At 36.4% G+C, this 23228-nt stretch overlaps 1 protein-coding gene across 9 annotated transcripts in view; it reads right to left on the bottom strand.

The window, feature by feature from the left end:
- side (motor axon guidance molcule sidestep) overlaps positions 1 to 23228 on the bottom strand; it is a 199471-nt gene that overhangs the window by 70447 nt on the left and 105796 nt on the right. For 8 of the 9 annotated variants that reach the window (XM_022080161.2, XM_022080162.2, XM_022080164.2 and 5 more), the window contains 3 exons: positions 13989 to 14140; positions 12775 to 12919; positions 3347 to 3483 (listed from right to left, as the gene is read on the bottom strand). In XM_022080161.2, coding sequence (XP_021935853.1) covers positions 3347 to 3483; positions 12775 to 12919; positions 13989 to 14140 — 434 coding nt within the window. The remainder of the gene's footprint in view (positions 1 to 3346; positions 3484 to 12774; positions 12920 to 13988; positions 14141 to 23228) is intronic. The other variant, XM_022080160.2, reaches the window with a different exon arrangement.

The raw sequence follows: 23228 nt of genomic DNA, 5'->3' as shown, positions 1-23228 counted from the left end.
AACAATCCACACTGTCACTTTTGAGCCCTCCCATGCACGCCCTATGTACATGGGCGAAAAGACATTCCCCGTTCACTGCCAAGTTAACATGGCACATAGATCAAGACGTCGATGATGGTCTTCTGTAATGTGACTCTGTGCGGTCTGTAGGTGATCATTAGCATTTAGGATGATCCTGAGATGAAGCCAATACAGTGACTCACTAAACCTTACATTTATTAATTTATAGATTTTTTAACCACACCATTTAGATTGAAAATAACTTCGATACATGACGTTAGTATATTCAGCAGCATGTGATTAAGGGGTTCTAGTCGTGCGCAAAACAGATATACGAGCTAAAATACATTGAGACATATAGATCCACGAAAACTCAGAAATATCGAGTATCGTCCGGTTTCCTTATTATGATGTTCGAAATTAGGCTATTTTAAACACTGTGCTATACTAAGAAAATAATATCAAATTGGAAAGTTGATGGAACTGGTTCAGATTCGTTTGAAGTGGAGTGCGTTATTTCTAGTGTAGAACCTTCTAATTCTATTATCAGACGGTGGGTTAATTCACCTCCTTGAACCCGACAGAAGTCCATCTAATGACATGCTGATCAGTAGAATTGCTTCTTGTGCTTTTCCATATAGAGAAATTTAAAAGTGTTGAGAGAAGAAGGCGTCTAGGTTATGGTGGATTATTCGTACTCTCCCCAACTGAAAATCTAAAAAATACTGCTTCATGGAGACAGTGGTCATTAGTCTCTGTGATAAAAGTGAAAAAAAAACGAAATAACAAGAAACATGATCTAATTATGACGTCTTATAAGACATGTTACCATTTACAATTCTGACATGAAAATATGTATCAGTCTGAAGGATCCTTCTTGTCTTTGGACGAATGTTGACAATTGCACAGGTAATGCTGGCATTTCTCATTATACCGGAGTATTCAAATGACTTTTAACAGTACTCTGTGGGATAACGCAACCTCTGCAAACGAATTTCTTGTAGAAACAGTCAACTTAAATTTATGTGCCTTACGTGACGAACATTTGTGGAACTACGTGCCAGTGCCATCCGTCAAGTGCCACTCGTATCCAGCAGAGCACGCTCGCGTCGCGTTCTCATCGTAACCGAGCAGGGCATCGAACTGCTTCATATATCGACTATTTATATTAGTTTGGTAAAGACACGGGTCAATAGACTGAATAAATATCAAATGTCAGAGGAAGACAGACAGGGGAAGCCAGTAAATTAGTTGTAACTTAATTCATTTGTGTGCCATTTATTACTAACTGGTATAAAAGCCCGTTGAAATCCAACGTCAACGATTATTTCGTGTTTTTTCTATTTCCTTATCGTTTCTGTTCCGTTATCTCCTTCTGTTCGCCCGGATTTATTTCCTATCCTTTTTGCTCGCTTGCAACGCATGTGAAAGATACATTCTTTTATTCTTCCTTTATTTAAATACGCACCCAATTTTATTCAATATGAAATCTAATTATCCAATGGGCTTTGAATGCTTGAAAACAGACAGACAAACACAACGGACGAATCTTATGGGCACTTACAGTTTCCTTACACACTCCCAAAAGCTTTTCATACATTTGAGACTCATTGCTTGTAAATTTAAATCTCACTAACAAGTGACGCATCTTTAGAATATTTATGATCATGAAATATATCCCTGCAAAATTCGGCGCTATTTTTTCCTACGAAAATTTGATTCCATTGTGTAGCCAGTAGCTACATTCCTACAAAATTAATCTCTGTTCATGAAGTGACTAACTAGGACTACTTGCTTAATTCTTCCTTATCTTAGACCCCCCACGCCTTAACATATGTGGCATTTCGAGCAGTCGCGTGATTCATCATTCTCTCAGAGCTGCACTTTACTGCTACTCTGTAAGTCAACACATAAATGACCAATGCTGTTGATCTCCAATCTGGTTTCCTTGGTTGAACAGTAATGGGTATTTTAACCAAACGGCCAACAACTTGAAAGACAGAACGGTGGGAGATACTGAAAAGCAGAACTGTAGGTGGCATAATGGCGAAGGTGTTCGAGTAACTGTGATTTGATAATTCGCGGTGATAAAAATGCGGAATTTTGATTTTTGATATCTGACGCAGGCCCAGAATCTTACGTTATGAGACAGAAGATGATCTCTGAAAACAACGTTAGTAATGCCTAAGAACACAAACCGTGTGGGCCACACAATTCTTAGTTATGCTACGGCGGTTTCCTTCAGACACATTTACTTTGTAAAAGGGATTCACAGTTTTTCAAAATTTGCTTTGTTGTAACGGTGGGTCTTTAACAAATATCATATTCAACTAAATATTTGAGTGCTTATTTTCACTGAATGCTTTATTTAACAATTCTGAACTAATTAAAAACATTTGTAATATCTGGCGACGATTCTTCTGAGTATCACGATAATTTTCAAATTTTAGTACCATACAATATGACAAAAACCCATCACCATAAAAAATGAATGCAACAAAACATTTCGCGTTAAGGAAAAAATAACAAAATATATCTGTAATTGACAGCTAAAATTACACATAAACTATGTTACATACCACAACGGGAATATGTAAAAGATAAAGTACATTATTTATAAAATTTTATAAGGATAATTTATAATAAATCGTAGTTAAATAAGAAAATAAATAGAAATGGTCTCATAGTTCACCACAACGTACGTTACTTAAGAATACCATGCAATGCATTCACTGCGATTATATAACGTTATAGAAACGACGAAGAAATTCTCTGTGAGGCCGCCTTAGTCCACTTCGTGGAACTGTCCCGACATTCCACCGTATAGACTAAACAGCACCATTAAAAAGTTCACGACAAGCAGCTCATAGATCACGATTCGAAAATCAATGTCGAATGAGTCGTTTTAGCCATACAAAAGACGCAATGTTGACATCCTCTAATTGCCTTGTATGAAATTGTGGAGAACCACGTAGCTGATTCGTAATCATCTATTGCTGTTCGCCTGATGTCAGCATTAAGTCCTGTCTCCTCACGGTATCACAAAGTAATTGCACCTACGTAAATAATTTGTAAAAATATAATGGAATAAATATCCAGTGTCTCGTGCGTTAAGCTGTGAACTTCCTAGCGTTTCCTTAAAACAAGGAAACAATATTAGCTTTAAATGTGTTTATTTTGATATCAAGCTAAGACTGAATGAAGTGAAAGTTTAATGAGAAGTGAACACATTCGAGGGTGCGCTTATTTTCCCAAACTGTTGTTTACTTAGAGTCGTAACTTTGCACAGATAACTACTCTTCAGTAAGAGAGTTGTTATTACTGACTGAGAACATCTGAAACTTACCCCGTGGTACCAAGTGACAGAGTTTGATTCGGGCTGCGGGTTGGCTCTCACCTCACACGACAATAGCGCATCATCCCCTTCTTTGACTGTATTCAGGTCGATATTGGACTCGAGCTGAACTGTCACGGAGGGCGGGTCTGCACATAACAGAAAGAATACAAGTGCACCTACACAAGCAAATGAAATTCATAAACATTCGTGGGTTTATCCAGGCGAAAATTAAATGGGGCTTTTGCTACCGTTGCAACATAGATATACATCAGACCTATCCCTTCAACTTTCAAGACTCCATGAACTAAAAAAGAGAAGCCTCAGGCTGTAAAATGTTCGTAGCAGTAGCATAGACTATTTGCAGGAAATATTCCACTTCATGGATTTGTAAATGGCTTAACCCTGTGTCCCTAACATGATTCAAATTGTGCATTTGCAGATATTTTAGTTAAAATATAGATAACTGCCAGATCAATGCAAATACTAAGGCTCATAACGCTCACTTAATAAAATGCCACAACTCTCTTCCATATTAACTGTTCGTCAGTACAGCGTTACCTCTATTCATTTAAAAATGTTGTATTTTTTATCAAAAGTCAGTTAATTTAAATTTAAAACACAGGTATTTTATTTTTCGTGATAAGAACATATTGGCTGAAATCGATTTATATTGAAATTATATTTTTCCATTGATTCAGTTTACTCGAAGGGTGTTATAATATGAAAAACTGTTTAATCACATCCACACTCTCGCACTTTCTTAATGTACATTTTAATATTAACCAAGTTTTCCGAACGCTCACGTCCCTTTGGACTTTTTTACTAAAACGCTGAAGAATGAGTAATCACGGTAACTAGGAGGATGATAAGCTACGACAAAGAACGTACGAAAAATATATTTGGTCTCTTCGTAATAAAGTCTTCCAGGTATCACACCGTAACGAGGTTGTAAAAACTAAACTATGTTACGTTATTCCCACCATCCTCAAGGTTTGCTCTGGATTATAAGATTTTGATACGGCAATTTATTCAGATGAGTCCCTAATAAACAATGACTATCACGAAAAACTATAAGTCTCACGTGTGAATAAATTTTTGCCCTAGGCAGGATTGTACCCACGACTCCTAGTTCGCTCGGTCTAATACTGTGGCCGTCTAATGTAGCGTGTCCAAATGGACCAGCAGCTTTATTTAGTAAGATTTAAAAACAGTTGCGAAATTGAATGATGTCTATCGCTTCAATTTGTACTTTAGTTTTCACACAGCAAATTAATTTCATCGTTTGCTCGCTTGTTTACGATGCTACAATTTGGAGGTTCTTAGTTCTATTCCCTGCTTGGTTGATTGGAATCGCATGTTCATAATGGTTCTAGAGATAACGATGCCTCTAACCCACTGTTCTACAATGGGGAGCCGATCTGACAGCGGGTAAAACTACTACAATATTTTGCTGATCTCTCACTTGTGTTTAGTAAATAAAATTATAATGTTTACACTTACCACCACTTACTAAACACACATTCATCAGACTTTGTTTATGTGCAGGCACTATCGCAGAAATATTATTTGTTCATATTTATTTAATCATAGTGACGGCGTAGATTTTTCTTCGATTTACAAAACTGGACTAACAAATGGAAACTAATTGCGGTTATTAAAAATAAAAAAGTGTCTTAAGTTTTCAATGAATTGTTAATACAATACTGAATTGTTCACGCATTATCTCTTTGTGAAGTAGTAAGGAGGACTGAGAGTGGGATTTTGTACAGTGCTGGAATCACATAGGGCAATTGTTACGGTCATTAACTCAAGATACACCCAATAAGAGAACAGAACCAACTCACAAATGTGTGCAATGTTTAATGGCCCTTTCCTTCCTCCATGACTAAGTTTAATCAGAATTGTAAGCAAATGGTGTGTTGAGTTCATGTTGAAATGGCCTCCATGCTGCAAGATTTGCTAGCATGGGCGTATATTTGTATATCAGATGTTTATAGCCCAGATTTTCAGAGAACATTTTAAAGTATCATTTATTTCAGGTTCAATGCAGACCTTGTGAACTTTATTTCTAGGCGGAAGGAGTTTTCCTGGTAGCCCACTGAATGTACTGGATGGACATCGAGACAGATATGAACGTTTGTTCGTCCGTCACCCAGCCCAGAGCCAGTCCTAATGAAACATCGTATTAAGTAAACTACGAAAGCCAATGCTTTACACATATTTCGAATTTGCGGGACAAATTAGTTAACAGAACACATAAAAGTAAGGCTGTCCTTTTCCACGCCATGAAGGCGCTTGTGGGGAGAAAATGTACAGCTCCTACTCATTTTTATCCTTGCCACTAGATAGGGGTCAGGGGTCAGTGTCACTCTACGACCAGCTTTACCCCCGGGAAAGGACCCGGTACCCACTGACAGAAAGTTGGGTCCGGTCTCAAAGCCGGTCTGGATGCAGGGGCTAGAGACTAGATCCTCTGCCTCTGTTGGGGATCGAACCCCGGAAATGTTAGTCATTCTGTAATTACAAGTAAAAAATTAGGGTGTGCTTTTTTGAGACTGAATCTATCGGTCTGCTGAATGGGAATCAGATACGTTATTACACTGTTTATATAATTAGTTGAATGATTATATAATTTTATTCAACGCTTAATAACCAGTTCAACTGATGCAGTATCGTTACATGAACCAAGAAATAAACATTGAAATTTCATTCGAAGTCAAATATTTACCTTAAAGTCGAACGTACAACGTTGTTTAAAGATCCCAAATCATCTTTAAAAATCAGAATGGGTGGTCTCTGCATTCGATCTAGCGACCTCTGATAAATGAATCAAAATAGTTATCACAAAGTAACTTTTTCCAATTAAAGTTCAGTATTACGTAACATTTTCCTACCACAGTGGATAAACGATTTACCAATAACAGTAAACCGAATTCTGAATATTAATATTACGGTACGGAAATGTGTTGTGCCATATGGTATGAATGGAAGGGTTAAGGAGGGAGGCGTTTTGAATCTGAAACAGTTGCGACATGATTACAAGCTGCACAGCGTGAATTTGGAAGCTCTCCATATAAGCCTACAAATTCATGCAACATGTTGCTTTTATCAAAGCGTTATCTTGGTACATACGACTGCATCATCATTGAAAGACCAAACAGATCTCTTCGTCATTTACCGTAGCGGAAATCGCTCTTCTGACAAGTGGATCATTATCCCCGGAAATTGAGGCGATAAGGCTCATCAATTTAGCAAACAACAACTGATTCCTAACTACTATAAACGTCATCAAAATTCAGAACGGCTTTGTTTAGGCATACGATCCTCTTTAAATTGGTAGAATAATGCAGAATGATTTAAAAGTTATTTACCCATTTTAATCCGTTTTTAAATACCACATTCGAAGTATTTAAACATTCTTGAAATGCATATAAATTTTAACAGAACTGAGAAGTTCAGCATCATAATATGAATAATATTAGCACTCGTAGTTAAAACCTTCAAATTATTACACTGTAACATACATTTCGTTTGCAAATGGCTTCGTTTGGAATAAAAAGAAAATTAAATATTAAAATATGTGTGTGTAATGAATAAGTTCAAATCACGAATATCGAAGAATGTGGGAGAAGACGATACAGTTGCATTTTTGGTGTAAACGAAAATAATTATGGAATAACTGAAGAAAAAAAATGAAAACATTCAGTCAATAAAGTTAGGATTTGTTCCGCTAGAGCACTTAACCGAGATGATCAGTGACGTTAATAGTTTAAGACATGCACTAATAGGGAAAAAAATTCTTAAACTTTGTAGGATATAAGGTTTAATGGCGATGAGTGCGAAGATGGCAGTAAAAACCTATTAAACGTTTGAACACAGAAAGAATTGACAAAAGACAAGAAAATGTCACAGTTGCAAAGAATGTTGGCATTACAAATGGTAAATACGTATTTCTTACGCAAATATTACATTTTATGCTTACCTAATAAACGTAAAATACCTTTAACTGACGAACTACGATGTCTGAATGCCTCCTACAGGAACATAGAAGGTCAAAAGTCAATAAATCCTAATTCTTGTTTAAGTTACTGATTCTTACCAGATTCTAAATACAGCAAACTAAAACAGGACTTAATTTGTGTTCATCCTGACGAAACTGTTGTTTGTTTGTATCGAGCCTAAAACGTAAAAAAAAACTAATCCTATCTACCATTATCATCATTAATTGTACAGCAGAATAGTACGAAATTATAACAAAGGCAATGAATTCGTGGGCATCCGTGCTGCAGAATCAATGAAAACAATATAAGCAAATAAATTTACTCTGTATACACTGTACCAAAAACAAAGAAAAGTATTGTTTATTGCAACGTGTGATAAAGTGCGACAGATATGAAACAAAAGCCAACAAAAATATTTCCTTCTATCTTATTTCACTTGTCACGTTTGATTCCAGTAAAATAATCTGGAGAAAGGTTTTAGTTACGAACAAGATAATAATACTATTTTATTACAAGTAATAGAACTGAAAGAAATAGACTTGAGCGTAGTAAAACACAGCTCCACATGTTTATATTTCATTATTAATGCAGACACACAACTGCATTTTAAAATGTTTCATTTTGTAAATATTAAGTATAAGGCAAAGTTGTCTCTTGTACTCATTAAGCAGCACGCCACGATGATATATGGGGTGTAGATACATTCCTTCTTAACCTCGACTGTAAATGGGAGATTTTTGGTCAGTTTCACGCCCTGTCCGCGATACCTCCACGGAAATGTTCTCAGTACCCACTGGATAAGAGGCTGGCAGGGCCTCGAAGACGGTCTGGGAGCGGTAGCTAAGAAAATAATCTCCTGACTTTGCCGAAAATCGAACTCCTTCCGTCCAGCCTATAACTTCGTCACTGCATGTACTGAGCTAACAAGCTCCCCTTCCTTCAATAATTACATAATATAAGGATGTGACGAGCTACTTTATTTGATCACGGTGAATTCGCAAAACAAAACCATTCTATACAACTTATGTAATCATTTTGTTCTCTTCTTTCATTCTTCAACGGACGGTTCTGAAGACGTCACGAGAAAATATTTCTGATGCAACCTATTCATAACACTAGAAATTTAGAGCAATGAATTTTATGAATGAAATATAATGCTGGTAATTTTAATTTATTCTTACGGGCACATAAATTTCTTATATTTTCTTGACTACTTTATCTGAGCTTATGAAGGGACGGGAACTGAAATAAATAATTGATTATCCTTGTTCTTGTGTAACCAACACACTACCTTTCTAAGAGTCACAGACAAAAATGCCACTACTGAGTTAGGTATCTTTGCTCCAAATCGAAATGTTGTTGTTCGCTTTTAACTAATTAAGAACACATTCTACAAAATTATATTTAGAATGTATATTCCATAATGGACAGATCGCCCTGATGATGGAAGTAATGAGTTTCTCCGAGACATCGTTAAGTAACTAGCAGACTACTCGGTGTAACATCCCAGATTATAGTCACCTTCATACTCGTCGCCGTTAGAACCTGAAATCTCACGGGGTAGGCTTCGCATTTGGCAAGTGAATTGTTTCTAGCATTTTCAAAATTTAACAGGTTTCGTAATCGGTTCGCTTGGAGTCTGACGAAATTGACAATGCGGTAATATAAATATATATATATATATATATATATATATATATATATATATATATACTATTGAAATTTCATTTGCGTCATCCAAAAAGTAAAATTCTGTGATTGGTTGTTACTGTTAGGTGCAGCACTATACACCGTAAATTAATTAACCATACGATAATGAATGGGGTGGAAAATTATACCTTTTTCGTGGGGTTGCTTCGGGTGGTGGGGAAAAGTAGAACCTGGGGGGGGGGGTTTGGATCAGAGTGAGAATGTAGGGTAAGATACGATATAAAACCACGGCGGTAGGTACAAGGCAAGAGATCGGAATATAAACGGCAGAATTTGTGTCCAGTTCAAAATCGAGAATCATCCCCAATTCCCTTCAGGTTTCTCGAACGAAGGTTACGGGAGGTATACACTTACTATCAATTCGAAATATATTGACCTGTTTCTTTCAAAGAAAACTGTAGCTTTTTGTTGATGTAGTTGTGGTACTTTTCCACTACTAATCCCAGAACATATGCAAAATATTTTAATACATATTCCTTACCACTCCCATTCGCCACAGCTGTTGTTTATCGCCCTTATCATACAAGATAAAAAGTACTGAAATTATCGCTCATATGATGAGTTTCAGGGATCATACAGATTAGACATTTCAATTTGCAAATTACATTTGATTTACGACTTATAGGTCTTGTTTATCGTATACACTTTTAGTGTATACAAATCTTTTTGTGCAAATAGCGTGTGATTACCCACATACCAGATAGATCATTACCGTAGCAAAGCAGGATCAGTGGTGGAGTCGCACAGTTTATGCATTTTCAACGAGGGTTGTGAAGTTCTCTAACGCTGCTCTGACCCCTTGTTGCGGTCCCGTAATGCGCATATTACTGAACATTGCTCTATTTTGAACAAGAGCACCCCATTCACGGGGCATACCCTACAGCTCAGAAATCCACACTGCTGATGAGCGCATTTTATGTTTCCGGATTAAACCACTTGTTTATCGTAGCCTACAGGATGCCTCAGAGAATTCATCACACTCTTATCTCATTTTGTGAATGACAGAAATAAAGTGATAAAGACGTGTAAGTCATTTGGATGGTATTTTCTGAGTCGTTTAATAAACGACAACTACGAGTGGCTCCGCGCTCTAGATACTATTATCAAAAGTACGTAATTAACTAGCAAATGATAGAATCAGTGATAAAACCATTGCTAACATATACTCCGTGTAGAGAACCCAAACTCAGTTTTCAGTAATTGTAATATCACGTCTCTTGTAATAGATCAATCTTTTATTGTACAGAGTACTCTATTTGAACGAAATCCAAGTATTGTACGTGAACTCCTTCACGCACAACAACGAAAACAATATACATATTAAATTCTTGTAGCCGTATTCTGTTGTTCCGGTCTGATACAATGCTTTAAATAGGAACGCAGGCAATTTCAGATGTTTTATCTCCCCATAAGCACTCATAAAAGGCAAGTACTTCCTGTGTCCCGAAACGTCCGTATCAGTAGGTGTCCTGCACTTCCTTGTCAGGATAACCGTTACTACGTGCTCCATGAACAGTAACAAACATTTTAGATGCGAAGTAATGCTAAAATAATGAACGCAGATTCTGTTCGTGAATATAACATTTTTGCACCTGTACAGTTTCTGCGCATCTGGCATGAGCAGCGGCCCAGTAACCACGATAAACTCGAATTTAATGTCACCTTTGTAATGCAAGTTATCGAAGTGTAGGCTACAATTTATATCACCAACGCCGTGCGTGAGCGGTAAATTCTCTCCCACGTGTAAATCGTGTTCTTCTAAATAACAGATGTTATGATTTAATTCCCTCATAGAGAGCTACTAACCGAGTTCGAAATCGATTGTCTGAAATACCGAATGCTGCGAAATTAAAGCTGGTAGAACTAAGCGCCTTTAAGGTTTCAAGAAACTAGAAACCAAAGTGTTATGTGCTTAAAAGACACGTAGACTGTGTTGAAATGTACTTACTGAATAAATAATACCAGTTGTGTAAACTGTGTCCTGATTAAAATTTTCAAATATTCATCTGAATTGAATTACACAGTTAATATCCTTTAACGTACACTATTTATTTATCAATAATAAATACGTATCGCTGTTTACTATACAATTTAATTATAATCTGCACAGACTTTTCATCCAGGTTTTAAGCATTATGTTTTTAAATAAATCTGCTAGTGGATTAGACGTAAGAGTTACGTATACTTGCTTTGAATTTCGCGATTAATTGAATTCTCAAACCCAAGTACGTATATTAGAAAGGAAGATTTTATGAACTTTATAACAACAAAAAACAGCAAATAGGCCAAGTATGCACAATAAATTCATTGACTTTATGCTTAACACGGGATACAACGCAGTTTCTCAGATATCTCGAGAAAGTAATTTGTTCTAAATCTCAAAGACATTTTATAAATACATAAGTTTATAAAACGTATTACCTTACAAAAGCTTGGTATTTAGAACTAAGTAGTTTCATATTTTCGCTCTTCATTCTCTCCCAAATTAGTTTTTAATTATTTAGATTTCTTTTTAAATGGCTGTTGTACGCATATTATACAGCAATTACTTTAGCTTTGTGTGTTTAAAGTGATGCTAATACGTTTAGAGGAGAGCGGGGGTAAGCTGAGGCTAATAAAGTTTTATATTCCCTGTAAGTGGACAACGTTATATGTAGTACACTTTGGAACAGCTGTCGTGTGTTAACATACGCATGAATCGTGATTTATAACCCCTACAAATTACTGCATATTAAAGGTAGTTTGGAAGTGAACGCTTCGTAGAATTTACCACCATCAACTTACTTCCCTAAAACGGTATATAATTATTTTTGAATATGTTATAATACATGTATATATACAAAATATTTATATGATGCGACTTAAAAAAACTTTTCATGTTATGCTTGTGCATACTTATATTAGTTGTAAATTTCGAATAATGTTGTATTACTCAAAAGATAGAAAAGAACGAAAATTTATATCCACGAACAAGGGGGATAAACAATAATAATTTTTAATAATACTGTGATCACACACCTGGGTTGCGGAAACTCAAAAAGAGACTCAGCCAATACACGCTTCTTACAAATTTTTAGCCAACGGTTATGACGGGCTATGTTTTCGGAACCGACATGTTCACTTTCTTCCCTACAATGTACACAGGCGTTCTACGCTAACCCCATGATGTCCGGCCACACAGAGAGCTACCGCACTGCTCAGCCAACCTCCCGTCCGGTAATGCTTCCAAATTACATCGGTCTATGTGGGATCGTATATCAAGCAGAATACCAGCACTGCTTCTCCATGTACATTGTAGTGTGGGTGGAGTCTGCTGGGGAAAGTTCTGTCCTAACCCTGAAGGCACTTGCTTGGATCATGCAATATTTCCCAACGTTAATAAAGGTTGGTACAAAGACAAGAGACAGAAAGAGAAAAAAACACGAAGAGGGAAGAATGAGAGACAGGAAGATGTATGGAAGAAGGAGGACGATGAGAAGGGAAAAGCAGGCACAGAAAATAGGTCAAAGAGAGGATAAAACAAACACAGGGAAATATAATACAGTCTCGTCCCTATGATGGGGATTAAGATAACTAAAAATGAGTACACAAGTTGATACACTGTGATTAATGGAGTGCACGTTAAATGATTTTCTGACATGTATCACGAGGCCAAAATGTGGCAAAGCACTGAACATATAATCCTTACAGAGTTGTGTAAAGTTCGAGGCTCTTGGTGGCACTTACATGCGACATTCAGACGTCTTCGGTCTTCCAGCATTCCCCCGAGGAAGTGTTTGTTCTCCGCACGGCAAGCTATCTCCTTGCCATCGTCCCCCGCGCGGGGCCTGAGTAACAGGACGCTGGTCGTCTTGTTCGGAGTCTCTGTCACCTAGGGACAAAAGCATCATGCATTTAGGTGACATCATTAGTGAGAGCGCACGAGACTGCATGAAACTCTATCATGGTCTGTTGTTAAAGAGATCTGTCACAAGATAATTAGAAGAAAGTATCATTTCGTAAGTCAGATAAGTTACACAAAAATGTCTAACAAGAAATGTTCAATAGGTGAGAGGTTTATGTGTTAATTTCCACAGAAGTCATAAATATTTGCATTTAAATGGTATTATAAATTTCAAATCTAACGATTTTAACATGTCTCTTTAATTGCATTTGTGTTACGAATTTAAGAATTTTAGATTATTCAGTTGTGAAAATCTACGAATAAGTGTTTTGAAGACTGTCGTAACGTTCGAAACCTGCAGTTATAACATTTAATAAAATAATAATCAAAATGACTGAGTAAGGTACGAGAAGACCTTATTAAAACGTTATGAAAACATTTCTGAAAACGTTCATTGAACTGGTTCAGAATTACGTCCAATCGAGAGTTGTACAACTAGAAGTGCTAAGCCTCGTGGTACAATTGCAGAGTGTTGTATAGCAGTGGTATTCAACCTGAGGTACGCGAAGACATCTTAGAAGGTACGTGAAATTTAAAAGAAATATATATATTATTTTATGATAAACACAGAATAATCAGTAATGTAATTTATTTAATTTATTTTAGACGTAGATTATATACTATGTATAACTTGAATTATACACCAACAACTTTGGGGGTACAAAGTTGAAGAGAAATTATATCTGGGGGTACGCGAACAAAAAAGGTCGAATACCACTGTTGTATAGTATTGTATTGTACAACAGAATAGAAAGAGATTAGATACTTCGACATTTCGGCTTCAAACTCGACGTTACTAGGCCAATCCCTACAGAAAAGCGAACGATGATAATGTAAGGCACTATTCCAGAGTATTACCTGGAATGATTAAGGAAACTCTTGGTAATATTTCTGTAACGTCTGGAAGCCTCTGGAATCAGGATTTAACTCCATAGAAACGTCGATACTTGAGACCCAATGTCGTCTGTTTTATGTTGGAACGGGAAAGGGTACGTACTGAGGTGGGGGCGTTCTTGAGGAGCTCGCCGTCCAGCAGCCAGCTGACACGAGCTGGCGGCACGGAACCCGTGGTTTCGCAATGCAGCTGCTGCGTCTTCCCCGCAGAGAGTGGCGCGGCCGGCGATGTGATTTCGACGGTGCGGGGCTTCACTGCAACAGACGGATGCTGCATGATAACGAGCATGGTACAGTCCAAGCAAGGAGCAAACGAACTGCAACGAGATACCTGCGTCACAGCACTGACAGCAATAGATCCCAGGGCGAACAGTGGGCTGGTTATCTGATATTATGATATATTTGTGGCTTTTAGAGACAGGTCACTTGGAAAAGTTGTGTACTAGGACCAGGACTATTTTCTTGAAATGTAGTTCTTCAAAGTCATCCCTGGTATCACGGGAATATGAAATACTTTAGTAGTAGATCCATTTCGAATAGGGGATGATGTTCTGAGGTCATGAGGTTTAATAAATTTATTCAAGAGATCTTACCTTCATAATTCATTCACAACTCCTTCATGTTTATGGGAGTCTACTTCTAATTCCAATCGCTAAATGATTCGCTGAAAGAACCAATCCCTCCGAACTATAATCGAATGAGTACAGTGAAGACTACAAAATGAGTCTGGTGACCACATGTCCCTTTCCAACCTCACCCTCCATAATGACTGTAAATCAACATTGTACAACATAACAAGTAATGCAGACGCCCAGCTTCTCTAAGATACCAATAGATGTAGTTGAAATCACGACGGAAGATTGACGTTGCGATGACAACTGCGTCGGCTGGTCAAGTTATCGCACAATTTATGGTCGTTAATAATTATGATACATTGGTGAGTTGGTTACTGTAACGGAGAACTGAAGTATCTTCCGAGATGCATCTGCTCCACGCCGCACTATAAATTCTATATGAACTGCGCCGGGACTGAAACAAGTTCTGAGGCGTGAGAAATCGATATCAAACTGCGGAACTCCAAAATATACTACAACGAACGAAATGTGTTCGAGTGAAATGACACACACACTTCTTTCTATTAAAATCACCCCCCACTGAAAGCAATTCTTCGCAATGGGACCATTTCTATAAAGCTCAGTCCTCTTTAAGCTGCATACTTCTTTTCTGTTGGTTAAAAATTACCAGTCTTTAGAGGAAACCGATGCGATGGTTCATGACAGTAAAAGTAAAGTAAAGTTTGTCCCACTATACGCCATGTAGGCGTTTGGGGTGAGTGGAGGTATAGCTCCTCTCTTCCTTGACCTCGGCACTAGATGGGGGTGAGTGGTCAGCATCACGCCCCGGCCGGCTTTACCCCCGGGGAAAGGACCCCGGTACCCATTGTAGAGGAGGCTGGGTGGGCCCCAGAGCCGGTCTGGACGCAGAGGCTAGAGGAAAGATCCTCTGCCCCCGTCGGGGATCGAACCCCCGGTCGGGTTCATGACAGTATCAAACCAAATTTCAACTGAACTTTATTTTGAGCCAACAAATCCAGTCCGCATCCTGACACCCTATTTCATTAATGTCCATATTAGCATTTTCAGTTATCGCTATAAAGTTTGGAGTAGGCCTATATAATTTTAACTAAGTTATGAGTTGGACCTCCAGTCTATAAAGTGGCTGAAAGAAAGGAAACCAGATTACGAGTTTATCAGTAATAAAGCTGTGTACTTGTCAGCCAAGCTGTCTCGTCACTTTAATCTTGTAGAACTTGTACGCGTCCTGCCTATGAAACTTCATCTCCGGCCTGTCCACTCATTCAAAATCACAGCAAACTTTGTTTATTAAGTATAGTCATTGGCTGCAGTAGAAATGTGCTGTCAAGCAGTTAAATCAGTATTTAGTCACAAGTACTAGAACAAATCATGAACTATTTCAATGCAAATGAATGTGATAAACGTACAATTAACAGCAGAATTGTTTTTCGAAATACGTAAAATCTCGCATTTAGAATATTTTATCTTCCTGTGCCTTTTAAAAGCAAAATTAAAACATAATTAAATGTTTCATTTTTCGCTAAATATTATTAAAGTGGTGTGTTATTATTGTGGTAATAAAACGAGATAAATTAGGTGGGTGAGCATATGACATGCATGGAAGAGACAATATTCAGTATACTAAATCGAAAGGAAGAGAACACTTGGGAGATCTAAGTATAATTTGAAGAGTAATATTAAAGTTTATGTTAATGGTTTAAAGTGTGAAGATATAGACTGGAATGATCTGGCTGAGAATAGATTCCAGTAAACATGTGACCACATTGTGAGAATAGTTTCTTTACTAGCTGAGTGACTACTAGCTTCTAAAGAACTCCGTCCAAAGGAGTTGGTTGCTTCTGCGATTTTGTAGGTAAAATTGAACAAAAGAAATAAACAATTGTTGAAGGTATTTCAATATGAAATACTCAGAGGGATATCTAAGGACTGGAAGATAAATCAGTACATATGGCCATTTTGTGTTATCTAGCTCATGAACGAATTAGAATAAATTTATATCAATAGAAAATAAATTATTTCTAATTTCTATCAGTATTTTAGAATAATAAAGTCAACATTTAATATCAACCTACAGACTGTAAATTTAGATAATTAACAAGTACGGTATAATTTGTTACCATCTGAACTTGGACAACAGAAAATACATATTGTTAATATTCTTGCTCTGTAAGGAAATATACGTAAGTATTTATCCCATTACTGTGTCTACTTTTATTTCTATGTACATGAACGTGTGAAATATTCGTTACTCTTTAAATTATTAAAATCAGATACATATAAAACTAGAATATGTCTTCATATATTGCAAGTAACCAGAAGTTATTCAAATGAAATAATTACTTTTGAATACTTGTAACGTCATGCGATATTGCACATTGCCTTATTTAAAATTAATTCACAGCATTGCCGTTGTTCAGGGAAAGCTTAAACGAGACTCACTGTGAATAAAACTTGTATAAAACAGAACGAAGAAAAGAAAAGTTTGAACTAACATCAGATTTCAATTTAATATTCTAGAGAGAGGAAAGTCTCGAATTTTGTCTGTTGCTAAGAAAAGGATCCAATGTTGATGTTCACACAACACGCTGAGACGTGGAAACATATTTACATGATCTAAACTCATGTGAAAATGTAGGATTTGAACACAGAACGATTCAAACATACAACAGAGGCTATTATTTCATTCGGTACGGCTATCGACCATTAAACAATAAGACAGAAATGCATTTAAAAGGCGATACTGCCTTGCATAAAGACGCTTATCTTATTATATCCAATGATTATATCATGCATAATCTTGAAAAAATGCAAATTAACACTCCATCGCCGTCTTGAAATGTTGCACTTCAAATATCATGTGTTTACTTTGGTAAGATCATCACTGATATTACACGAGTCATTGAAAGGAGGATCATACCGGTGTATTATGAACGTTTAAATTTATCTTACATTAACGAGCAGGTATTATAATAATATAATAATTCATAATAATATAATTTATAATAATATATAAATTTATAATAGGAACGTTGACTAACCGCATTGACCTTTCTAACCGCTTTACAAATGGAAAGATTCTTGAACATGTGTTAAGAAAGTAAAACTCTTAAGTTTACGACTTCTCATTCTTTCCATATCATAAACAGACGCAAAGACAGAGCTAACAGACAGGGAATCTACAATCTCTCAGCAAGATGGACTAAGGAACAAATATGTCTTTGTCATAAAATTACGGGACACAGACCGAGATCTGCTGTTTAATTCCCGTTCAAAAATCAACTTCCCTAAAGTCCCTTTTATGTAACCTCAATTTAATTTTCCTTACGGTTTGTACTTTCACAGCACACTGTTTCAAAACAAATAATAAATGAAGTGTGTAAACGTTGTAAGAACGCTTCATTTCGTTGTATAACTTATCTAAACACAAATTTCTTTTAGCATTTTGCTGCAATGAAGAATGGATTTATTTACAAATTTTAAAGTATTTATTTTTAGTAACTTAATTTCTTATCAATAATTTTAGAGTGACTCTCCGATATAACGAAATAGAAGCTCTTACATTTTGTTAGTTGATTCTTTGCCTTTTTGTCCCGCAATTTGTCATTTTCAGACAGCGCAAATGTTCGATCAGAGAGCCATCTAAGATCATTCACCTTACGGGTATGGAATACCCAACATCAGTTTCCAATATTGGGAAAGTGAAGATGATAAAGCTACTTCAAACAGAGGATTTGTTTACATAAGTTGTTCAGTAATTTAACACAAGCTACAAACCCCAACTCTTCAGTGTTGGGATTATCGGGATTTGAGTGTAGGGGCTTTTTAACTCCATCTAGAAGCTATTATCTTATATAATAAACGTTCATCCCTCTCTGTCTACTTTCCTTCACCCTCTAGGGTTTAATACATAAAGTTTAACTAATCAACGTCTTGGTAATTTGAAGTAACGACCGTGGAGCATGGCCTTTGCTTCTCATGTTCTTCGTCTCTTGTCTCTTTCATCATCCAACTCCTTCGTATCGTTCACCTTCTAATACTGTTCTCTTCCCGTCACTACACCCTACTATCAAAACTTCTCTATATCGCACATCTTCTCATATTTCTTGTTCTCTTCGTTGGTTTTCCCTCTTTTCTTACTACCTTCCTTTCCTAATTGTCTTATCGCTTTTCTTAATGTGTTTAGAGCAAAATGGATCCTCTTATCCGTAACAATCTATCTTTCCTCCAACCCACCTTTTTCCAGAATTCATCTTATTATAATAACAAAAGGACAGACATAAAACGATAACATGGAACGAGATGAAAGTTGATATTAAGCCTAATACATTTTCTGCGTTTTGAGGTAAAACTCCTTAAAATTATGAAAATGTATATCTTCTCTACGCAGGTGTGAAAATTATGTGAAAGAGACTGAAAGGTTAATTTTTAAACACAGAATGCTCGTCGAATGCTTCAATCATTGGTATGTACTAAATAGCACGGAATGTAATGGCAGTGTATAAGTTTAAACTTTAATTTCTAAGATTTCAGGTTATTGAATCCAACGGGAAAGAAAGACCCCATAAACACTTTAAAATATCATGAAATGAAACCAACTATTATATTATACAGAATTAAATTGCTGCCCATTTTGTATTTGTTCCATTTGTATACATTGAAGTCGTTGAAAATAAAAAATGTATTGTGTAAACGTAATCTGATAATATTTTTTATTTTATTTAAACTTACAAGTAATAATAATATAGCTCTTGCAACATTTCCTATTTCTGATGCAAAAAATTAGTCATGAGTTAGTATAGTTGGTTTAAACGGATTTGACAATAAAATTAATTATAATGTGCACATACAAACAAGTCTTTGGGATAGCAAATTTATTATTAATCTAGCTAATACGATTAAGAGACACAATTTTAAGGCCTTAACTCAGACTGTACTTACTGAGTTGCAAGAAATTAGCCGCTGATTAACTTTTATACAATAAGCATATACGCCTTTTACTTGTAACGTTTTGTCCACTCTCCTGGAGGAACTAAAAAAAATTGATGTTTATTTTTTATATTCGGCTGGGGTGTATTCTGAACATGAATTGAAATTCATGTAATCCAACTAACAAGAATTAATTAATCTCTTCAATTTTCTTAACCAAGTTGTCAGGACGGAATATGAAACAAATTAGACCACGAAACAACATATATTAAAACCGATGGGGCAGAGGGATTTCTGGAGGCACACGAATCCTATGGATCAAGGCAATCCACTTCTGAATGTTTATCAGCCTTCTCTTTACTTTCTGGATTTAGAGTAATCCCTGGCTAATATCCTGTCGAATTAAAATAGTCGCTAGTAACAAGCTTAAAACTCTGGGTCGCTTTAAATTTGGAGAAAATATTGCAGACATCTCTAGGGATATGGGTGATGTTTGTGTAAATCCGGGGCTGAATGATATAGCGTTGGGACATGCCACTTCACTGTGACTTTGTATTGTTACAATATATGTCACGTAAATACAGGAGTTCGGCTATGAAATATGTTCAGTTTATAACTGATGAATGGTGCAGAATAAACGTAGTAGATATCAGATAAGAGACAAGCTTTGATGTAATTAATTGTTGCAAAGGCGTCTCAAGCACAATTTCGGATCATTTTATATAAACTTTAGACACAGAACTGGGAAGTGAAATAAGAAAATGTTCTGTGTCTTTTTAAATTCTAACGTTTATACTGAATATGGGTGATCACATATTATTTTCTTTAATGGTTACGCTTATGCGAAGAATTCTGTCTCTTCGTTTAATTATTAACACACATTTCATCCCTACCCTTCGATTTAAAATTACGGCAAATCTGTCAACTAGAAGCTATACTGCTATTTTATATCACAAATAATACATTTAATGCCATAGAAGTTCATAAAAAATAATGGCTGTTATGGAACAGAAAAATAGTTGAATATTTATGTTTTCTGGGTTGTTGCGCTGTGTAGTCTGGTCAATGTTTACCAACGTTTCTGAGGTCATACTACCTCCGTCATCAGGGCGATAAAAAATAGTTAAGACTTGCACTTGTATTGGTACTAAGCTGTCTCTTCTTTCGTGTCACTTTACTTATAATATGCCCGTGAGAGTTTGCGTTGTGTCCGTTAGAGGTGAGATGAATACAGACGTATCCAAATGGTAAAGCTCTATCCACCATGACATCTAAGACATGCTGAGATTACTCGGCCGAACTTACGATGTAACAGAGCTGGAAGAATAGTAAATCGGCCAGCGTTGATTTTAATTGGAAGGTCTGAATTCTATGGAAAGTCCACCGTAGAGAGAATGGCAGATGCTTCACAGGAGCTTATTCCTTCCAACATCAGGGCGATAAATATTGTCATCTTTGAAATAATTGTTAGCTTCAAGAAAACGTATGAGAAGCTTAACAAGGTTACATTATTTCAAGGAGTGAAAACTAAGTAAATGATCGAAGTTAGTCTGCAATGTCGGTCAATATATACCAGAAGGCAGAACGTTTAGAAATATTTTCTGTTCGTTTCAAGAAAACTTGCGAGTCATTAGACAACATTGGATTATTGTTAGGACTCAAAACTAACCAAATAGCCCACAAACTCCAAGAAACACTTTCGTTACTGCAAACCTAATAGTTCCTTAGTTTGTCAAGAAATACCCTTCTTTATGGTTCCGGTTTCCTTTTCTTCATGTCAACTAGTTCGCACGCGCAGAAACGAATTCAACTAGAATCAAGACAGGTTCCAGTAGGAAGATTTTGTGAACACAGTCATGAGGTATGAATGTAATAACTGATTATCGAATGTACGTAATGGATTCAAAGAGCATTCATTTTATTTCGTATTAAGAGAGTAAAATTTTCCCAAATGGTAGGCGTTTAATATGTGATTTATTCTATGTTCCGAATTTACTTAGACACTCGTTATCTATATTAATACAATTTGCACATATAACTCACATTATAAGTCCATGTTTTCATACGTAGCCCTTCTTTATTCAATTCAATTCAATTTCTTTATTAAAACCAATACTAATAAATCTCCACAATGTATTTATTCCTTCAGCTCTCTTTTACAAACATTGCAATGATTTTGGGTCGACAGTGGCAGTCGAAGAACTAATTTCACACAATCGATGTAGAAAGAATCCAACATACCATGGAGGACGATTACGTTAGATTGAGTAGCCCACTGATACGTGTCCTCATTTCAACCAAAATCTAAAACGATGTAATACCATAACATATTCCTAACTGATCTCAACCGATTCAAATTTATCGTAATGCGCTCAACTGACTCCTATCGCCTGAAATATCCCTGACCAACTGCTTTCTCGCACACAATGTGCATAGGTCCTCATATTCAACAAGATTAATAGTGAACGAACAGAAGAACAAGCCCACAGTTTAGATATCCGTTCTTGCCCCCCCCCCCCCCCTATTGCTTTGGGCAAAGTATCAGCTTTTAATGACTTCGTGAAAACTTTCAGAACTAGTTACGAAGAGTTTGCTACATAGTCCCAGTGAGGATACGATGCTGATTCAGATCTTGTATGTGGCTGGAATATAATTATGCTCCCTGAAATAAATGTATAGAACATATTCCTGTTTATCGCTTCAGTCTGAAGAGAAATGTAACGAAATACAATCGATATTCAGGTCCAGATTTCTAAAGACCGCAGGCAAATAATTGTCAATTATAAAGGAAGCAAAAATATTGCAAATTCTTGGAATGCACTTACACAAGAATTTCATCACACTTATCTATTCAGTTAAAAATCTGATAAAAATAATCTATAGTTGATGGTACAGATATACCACCACTGTTAACATAATTTCCTAACTCGCATCTTGGAGATGATTTTCTTTTGGGAAGTTTCGCCGCTTAGTCTTATAGAAATTGACCGACATTTCAGAGGTTCTTACTGCCTTCTTCATCAATCGCCCCGACGATGAAGGCAGTAAGAACCTATGAAAGTTGATAAATTTCTGCAAGTCTAAGCGACGCAACAATCCAGAAGACAGTCACCTTCATAATCGCTGCCTTGAGAACTTGATATCTCAAAGCACGCCTTGTTTTCTCTATTGTAATCAGACTTTAAAAACTAAAATTTTATTTTCACCTTTCTTTACTATTGCTAAAATCATTTCCGGTCCCTTCGAAAAATCTAAATTTAAATTAAGATAATAACGTCGGCTGAAAAACATAAAAAGTCTACTTATATATACGTTTTCTTCTTATATATACGTTTTCGACTCAAGAGTTCTGCGCATAATTTTGTTTTTAAATATCTTCAGTGCTTCTCTGACATTGTGAGAAAAACTAACAACTTACAAAAAAGAAATGTTGCTCCTGTGCTTAACTGAGCATCGCATAACGAACACGTATGGATGGCTGTAGGTGTAGCTCCACGCATTGACTTAGGCACTAGATAAGGGCAAGTTGTTAGCTCACCCCAGAGGTACAGGAGGTTATGTGCACCTGGACACGTTATAAAGCTATGAAATTGAAACCGCGCACACGAAAGGACAAAACTGCCAATTATTCCGTGTTTAATTCGTATCAAACGTTTAAGTCATTTTGGTGACATTTACAGTCAATCTCTTCCTGTCTGGGTGTTATCGTGGCCAAAGTCGAAAACTCGTCACATCTGAAGTACGTAACTTTGAGTAACTTTGAATTACACGACCCAGATTACTTTTCCTTCTTAATTTTCATCGTATACGAATGAAGATGC

The sequence above is a fragment of the Zootermopsis nevadensis genome, unplaced genomic scaffold, assembly GCF_977971745.1.
Source record: "Zootermopsis nevadensis isolate Lab colony 2312 unplaced genomic scaffold, Znev_1.0 Znev_ptg000029l, whole genome shotgun sequence".
In the NCBI taxonomy this organism is placed as follows: Eukaryota; Metazoa; Arthropoda; class Insecta; order Blattodea; family Termopsidae; genus Zootermopsis; species Zootermopsis nevadensis.
The sequence above is the reverse complement of the archived record's forward strand: the minus strand, read 5'-3'. Positions and strand labels throughout refer to the sequence as shown.